General features: G+C 41.9%; 1 protein-coding gene across 1 annotated transcript; it reads right to left on the bottom strand.

Moving 5' to 3' along the window:
* Positions 1-499: 499 nt before the first annotated feature.
* On the bottom strand, positions 500-6,769 carry LOC145452684 (uncharacterized). Its single transcript, XM_080330853.1, has 2 exons — positions 4,984-6,769; positions 500-4,293 (listed from the first exon to the last, which is right to left on the bottom strand). Exons 1-2 carry the CDS (start codon positions 6,767-6,769, stop codon positions 863-865), a joined length of 5,217 nt encoding a protein of 1,738 aa, XP_080186979.1. The 3' UTR covers positions 500-862.
* Between the last annotated feature and the right edge of the window lie 741 nt (positions 6,770-7,510).

Raw genomic sequence — 7,510 nt, 5'->3', positions numbered from 1 at the left:
TCTTCATGTAAAATCGTCGGTGCATGAAAATTGTCATCAGAAGACTGCTGACTTTCAATAAAACTAACCCTGGCCAACTAGCACGTATACATATGGAAAAATTTACAGATAAAAGTCTACCGACGCTTGGGCTTAAGCTCCAGGTCCAGATATGGACACAGACTTCAAAAGGGTTAATGCTGTATCATGTGTACAATGTACATGCAATGGCATGGAGTATATTGCGTTCTCGTGCGGATATGACGTCATCGACAGACGACACGAAGTAATTATCCACGTAACAGGAGTTTGCATACCCCAACGAAATTGTGGTTCCTTGCGACGACTAAAACCGGGCTATATAGTTGCTGCAGCCGGAGCAGGAGCAGTGGTATCAATGAGCTCCGGAGCTTGGTGTTGCGGTCGCTGAACTGCCTATGTGATTCTGTGTAAGCTGTCTTCCCTTGAACTTACAGCGCCGCAAAGTCCTATAAGTTTCCCGATGTAAATATACGCGATCTTGAAGTACGGTAGAAAAGTATATTGCTTGAAGTTCCAATTGATCGAATTTCCTTATATCCAAATTATAATACGACACAGTAGTAGCACGAATAAGATATTGTCCCAACAAGATCGGTAAATACAGTGGGGGAACGTCCGGTGGGCCAATTACTATTGATAAACTGTACCCTATCACAGCTATATCCAGAATATTCCCTTAGACCAGACCAGGAAGTATCGTCAAGCATACGCCATCTAGCGAATACAAGTATGGCTCCTAAATTATTGAACCCCCCAAGATTAACATGAAATGCCTACAGTAACATACCCCCCCAAAAAAGTTATAAAATGACAAAGAACTTTTTTGCAAATTAAGTAAACATTAGTCCATTAGTGGCTCCTCGTCAGTGGAATCCTCGGTAACTTCCTCTGCAGCGAGAAGCACGACCAATTTGTGGATAGGTCGCTCCAAAAACTGCACATCGTTGATTCTTCTTCCGTACTGATCAATAGTACGGTCGGCGATGCGTATCTTAGCCTTTCGCACCAGCCCATCTGTCGAATTCGAAACCGAGTGTACGATTCCCAATTTCCAAGAGTTTCGCGGAAGGTCATCATCATGAACGATAACAATATCTCCCACTCGAAAATTTCGACGAACTTTGCTCCATTTAGTGCGTTGTTGCATGCCAGGTAAAAACTCCCTTCTCCATCTGAACCAAAATTGATTCACAGCGTATTGTGTTCTTCTCCAGCGCCTTCTTGCATAGAGATCTGGCCTGCCAAATTCCCCTGGAGGTGACAACAAAATTTTTGGTTTCATTGTTAACAGATGATTTGGTGTCAATGGTTCTGGCGCATTGACATCACCCAAATTAATAACAGTTAGTGGTCTTGAATTTACCACATTTTCCACTTCTGCGAAAAAGGTTCTGAGTGATTCATCATTCAAATGTGAACCTATTTGACAAAGCAATGGTTCCAAAACACGACGCACCGTAAGAATTTGGCGTTCGACATTCCCATTCATATGACTAGCCTTTGGCACGTGAAAGTTGAATTCTATCAGATCACAATTTTCAGACAATAGATAATCTCTGACCTTTTTCTGATTCATCTCACCCATCGCCTTTTGGAAAGCATTCTTTCCCCCAATGATGTTGCTTCCGCAATCACTCAACAGTGATTTTATCGGTCCTCTCCTTGCAAGAAATCTTCTCAGTGCATTAATAAATGAATCCAAGTCCATAGAGTTTGTTGTCTCCAAGTGTATAGCTCTGGATGACAAACAAGAGAAAATAACTCCGTACCTTTTTAATACGGATCGCCTTTCTTTGATTTCAAATGGCCCGAAGAAATCGCACGAGCAAAATGTGAATGGACCTTGCTCAGCCATTCTCGACTCTGGTAATTCGCACATCTTTTGTGCCGATAATGGTTTCCGTAATTTCCGACAAGTTATGCATTGGTGGATGTGCTGAGAGACAGCACTCACACCACCTATAATCCAATATCCATGTTGACGTATCTCATTGTGCGTGATTCCACGTCCCATATGATTGACCTTTCCATGAAAATGGCGAATAATCAAGTCCGTTACGTGAGATTTCCGAGGCAGCAAAATTGGATTCTTGACTTCAGAAGACAAAGAGCTATTACGGATTCTTCCGCCAACTCTTATCAAGCCATCTCTGTCCACAAATGGATCTAGTTTGTACAAAGGACTGCCTTTCTTTACAGAAGAACTCTTCGACTTTGATGCAGGATCAAGACGTTCCATGTCATCAGGAAAGAATTCACTCTGTAAGTCTTTCAAGATGATCCTTTCTGCCACTGATAACCTTTCAATAGTGAGAGAACTGTTTATGGGCAAACCCTTCAATCTGTCTTTGAATTGCAGGCAGTTTGCAACAGCCCGTTTTGCCTTGAACCACGACGAAAACTGTTTCAAGTTTGTATTCCAAGATTTAGATCCCGAATTTTCATTGGAAGTTGTACTGAGTGACACAGCCTTTCTGACTTCCACATCTACCAAGTCATCCACAGCTTCGCCTGATGGATGAGCGTCCTTTGGTATTTCAAATCTTCCCTCTTTCCACAAGAATTGCGGTCCATCCCACCATAACGAAAGTGATAAAAGTTTTTCCAGCGACGTACCTCTGCTTGCAATGTCACTTGGATTATCATGTCCTGCCACATGCATCCATGCAGAAGAGTCTGTCAAATCATGTATCAGTTGAACTCTGTTTGCCACGAAAACATGAAATCGCCTCGCTACGTTATTTATATATCCCAAAACAACATTGCTGTCAGTCCAAAAATACTCTTTCAAATTTTCATACCGCAACTCTGTGTTGAGAAATTTGCTCATCTTGGCTGATACCACAGCCGCAGTCAGTTCCATCCTAGGAATTGACACTTGCTTCAAGGGTGCAACTCTCGATTTTGACATAATGAGAGTGCAATGCACTTTCCCTTTATCATCAACCAAGCGGAGATATGAGCATTGCCCGTATCCATACTCACATGCGTCGGAAAAATGGTGAAGCTCCACTTCCTCAACGGTGCCGAATTCATCAGGTTTCACACATCTTTTGATTTGAATTTTATCCAAATTGTTCAAATCATTTAACCAATCTTCCCATCTACGAGCATAACTTTCTGGTAGCGCAGTGTCCCAATCAAGTTTCATTTTGCACAATTCTTGCAATAATACCTTTCCAACCAGCAGAACAGGGGCTAGAAAACCCATCGGATCAAAGATAGACGATACGACACTCAATACTGTTCGTCTTGTTACTGGTTTATCCACCAATTCCCTGTGGAACCGAAACACATCCAATGATGGATTCCATAAAATTCCCAAAGACCTCTCTGTCAACGATGACATAGTATCGAAGTCAATGTCCTGCAATCCCTTCGCCCTTTCCGATTTATCAATCGATTCCAATACTTGCATTTTGTTCGACACAAATTTATGCAGTCTCAATCCAGCCTTTCCACATATACCCACGCTGTTTTTCACCAATTCAACAGCTTCATCCACATTTTCTACCGAGGTTAATCCATCATCCACGTAGAAATTGGATCGAACAAATTCTGCAGCCTTGGAGCCGAACTCTTGCTCTCCATCATCAGCGGCCAACTTCATGCCATACATGGCCGCGCCTGGCGATGAGACACTTCCAAAGGGAAATACCTTCATACGATACTCTAAAAGTTCCCTTGAAATATCTCCATCTTTCCACCACAGAAATCTCAGCATATCACGATCCTTTTCATTGACATAAAATTGAAAAAACATTTTTTCAATGTCCGCCATGATGGCTACTTCGTTCTTTCTGAATCTCAACAAGATTCCCGTCATATTGTCCATCAAATTTGGTCCACTCAATAGTACGTCATTAATGCACAGACCACCGTACTTGGCACTCATATCATTTACAATACGAAGACTTCCTTTCTTGTTATGAAAAACAGGAGAATGAGGTATGTAGTTGATACGACCATTCTTTAAATCAAGTATGTCTTCTGGAACCTTTTCCGCATACTTTTCAATAGTCAGATTCATTTGATCCTTATACTCCTCATGAAGATTCTGGTTTTTACTCAATCTTCTTTTGACCTGCTCCGCTCTTTTCGCAGCCAAAGCTCTGTTGTTTGGCACTCTAACATTGTCGTATTTCAATGGCAGAGGGAATTCGTAATGCCCATCCTCTCTCCTTGCAACACCTTTTGAGAGGATGTCAATAAAACGCTTGTCCTCAACCGACAAAGAAGCTTCCAAATTCCTATGTTCGATGAAATCCATTTCTAGCAAATGATTGATATTCTGTGGACACATAACTTCCTTCGCCTTTGACATGTACACAAAGGCGGTATTCCCGTCAGCAACAACTTCTGAAGTTTCAAAGCCTTCTTCCATTTGTGCATCTCTCACAATAGTATGATGCGATACCACGCTAGGTGATTCACCCGTCAAGTCTTTACAAACATTACCAACAATTCCCCAACCAAACATAGATAGTTGACCATATGGATCCGAATCACCACCGGCTACAATCTCACGAGGACGTAACGCGTTGGGAACATCAGCACCAATTAATATTCCAACCTTCATAGATGGGTCGTAGGGCATAATTTTATCCGCAATGCTCTGAAGATGAGCCCACTCTCTTGCAACCTGAGGTTTGGGGATTTGTGAAATTTCAACTGGAATTTCTGCTCTTGTGTACACTTGAGGAATAGTGACAGAAGAAGTTTCATCGATACTTGAAACTATAATTCCAGTGATCCTGCTTGAGTTAATGACTGCACCAGATTTGTACAATGTGGACATCTGTAACTTAGTACTGACAGATTCCAGTCCTAAACTTTCCTTCAGATCATCAACCATGAAAGTCCGATTACATTGACCATCAAGCGCACAATAACATTTGACCTTCTTGGATGGATTGGCAGCAGTACTCACATAAACCGGAACGATCATAGTATTTTGCTTACCTCCCTTCTGTCCTTCCTTGGAGCACACTTGCGTACATTTCGAGTCCACCTCATCAGTTTCTATATGCAGCGATGTCATATGCCTCCTTTTACATATCCTGCAAGTTATTCTTGCTGTGCAGAACTTGGCCATGTGGTCTTGCGATGAGCCACAACCAAAACATAGTCCTCGTTTCATTATAAATTCCCGTTTCTCCGTATGGGATAGCTTTCCAAAGCCTTCACAATCATCAATGTGATGTAGTTCGTCACAAAAATAACACTTTGTCCTTGTAGCACTCGTGTCGTCCTGACATTCTGTCGAGAACGATGTGACCTTAAATTTTCCTTTGTAAGAGTCTTTATAGCTCACTACTTCAGGAGAGCCAATTTTCCCTTTGTCATTTGGCGAATCCAGATCATCCAATTCTGGAATATTCATCTTTTCGGCACAGACATCGACAAATCCTGCCACTTCTTTTAATGGTGGATATGACGCCTCACCATATTTACTTTGCCATTTGTAAACTTCATCCCGCCATTTACCTCTCAGAAATTGCGGTAGTTTTCCAATGATTTTATTACTCTCAATGGCATAGTTCAAAACACCAAGCGCAGGTATTTTCTGCTCAGCTGCCGCTATTTGATCCAAAAAGTCTGCAAATTTTCTTAGACCAATCCCATCTTTGACATTGATTTTTGGCCAAGAGGATAGTCGATTCAAAAATGCATTTCCAATTACATTGTCGTTGCCGTATCTAGTTTTCAATCTCTTACGTGCTCTTTCATAGGCATCTCTATTCTGCAAGAGCAGTAAACCCTTTATCATTTCCTTAGGCTCACCAGATAGATGCGACTCTAGATAGTTCAAGAGCTCATGCACATTGCATGTCTTCGATTGAATCAATGCATCAAACGAAGTTTCCCAGGCTAAATATTCAAGAATATTGCCATCAAAAACACCAACCTTAATTTCTGGTAGACCACAGGATCGTGCCAACATAGCATTCGAAATAGCCAATTCCTTCAAAACCTGATCCAGATTTGCATTAACATGATATATCCCATGAGCACCGTCGTTATTAGGAGCTCGATCCATTACATTTTCGGTGTTATCCAATACACTACTCGGTTTCGACTTCCGCCCTCTATCCATTAGCCTTTGTATGTCTCGTTGATTCTGAGCCGACAGGTCCTTCATCTTCTGCTCGTAGTCTCGTTGGTTCTGTTCAAGCAGCAGAGCAGTCTCTCTATCAGGAGAGTTTGAATCTTCTAGTACAACAAGCCTATTTCGTCTCGCAGTGGGCTCAGAGAACTTAGCCTTCGTTTCGCCATTGTACTCATCCAAATAATCCTTTGCGTTGTAGCCAGTCTCTTCTACCCGATCTTGTATATCCTTGAATGAACAAGAAATTGCTTCCGATTCCTCTGGCCTAAGACGAGGCTCAAGATCAATCCAAAAATCTTGTAGTAGAGCAAACTTCTTTCGCATATCTAAATATGCTTTTGAAACATATTCCCGACCGTCCCGTGACTCTAGTAGGTCATTCAAACATTTGCACTGTCGCAATACCTCTTCGACATGAAAGTCAAACTCTTGCTTCATGTTTTCAATATAAGCGGAGGTTCCTCTAGTTCTCCTGTCCGATATCACGGTGTGGCCATGCTTGTAATCCTCGGCCATGATTCTATTAGGATCCGAATCTACGTTATCTTCACCCACCAAAGTAGAATTCCTATAATTAGTACCATTTCGGCCACCACCTGAAGCCTTTCCAGACTTCTTCTTATTTCTTCCAGGAGTCATTATGAAACCAGAGTACACCAACTTAGTGTTTTCTTCAACAGAAGTGTGTCCTTTACTCCAATATTAGTATAAATGAAGCAAGTCCTATTACCGGCACCAATCCACACAATATGGAATTGTCCTTTCCTTATGTACCGATAGCCGTCCTGTCCTTTGCTTAGTTCCGCTTCCAGGCGTTGCACTGTATATTCCAATACTCCACAAACGGACCCTTGATCGTATTTACTCCACGACCGGACCTTTAGCTGTATTTACTGTTGCGGTCGCTGAACTGCCTATGTGATTCTGTGTAAGCTGTCTTCCCTTGAACTTACAGCGCCGCAAAGTCCTATAAGTTTCCCGATGTAAATATACGCGATCTTGAAGTACGGTAGAAAAGTATATTGCTTGAAGTTCCAATTGATCGAATTTCCTTATATCCAAATTATAATACGACACAGTAGTAGCACGAATAAGATATTGTCCCAACAAGATCGGTAAATACAGTGGGGGAACGTCCGGTGGGCCAATTACTATTGATAAACTGTACCCTATCACAGCTATATCCAGAATATTCCCTTAGACCAGACCAGGAAGTATCGTCAAGCATACGCCATCTAGCGAATACAAGTATGGCTCCTAAATTATTGAACCCCCCAAGATTAACATGAAATGCCTACAGTAACACTTGGAGCCGGAGATAATTCATCATCGAAGAGAGCATAGGAGCCGGAGCTGGAGCAGTTTAAAATTCACGACTGC

Source organism: Botryllus schlosseri, chromosome 12 (genome assembly GCF_051294905.1).
Source record: "Botryllus schlosseri isolate E-star chromosome 12, Bs_hap1, whole genome shotgun sequence".
NCBI lineage: Eukaryota > Metazoa > Chordata > Ascidiacea > Stolidobranchia > Styelidae > Botryllus > Botryllus schlosseri.
Note: the sequence above shows the minus strand (reverse complement) of the source record. Positions and strands in the feature narration are given on the sequence as shown.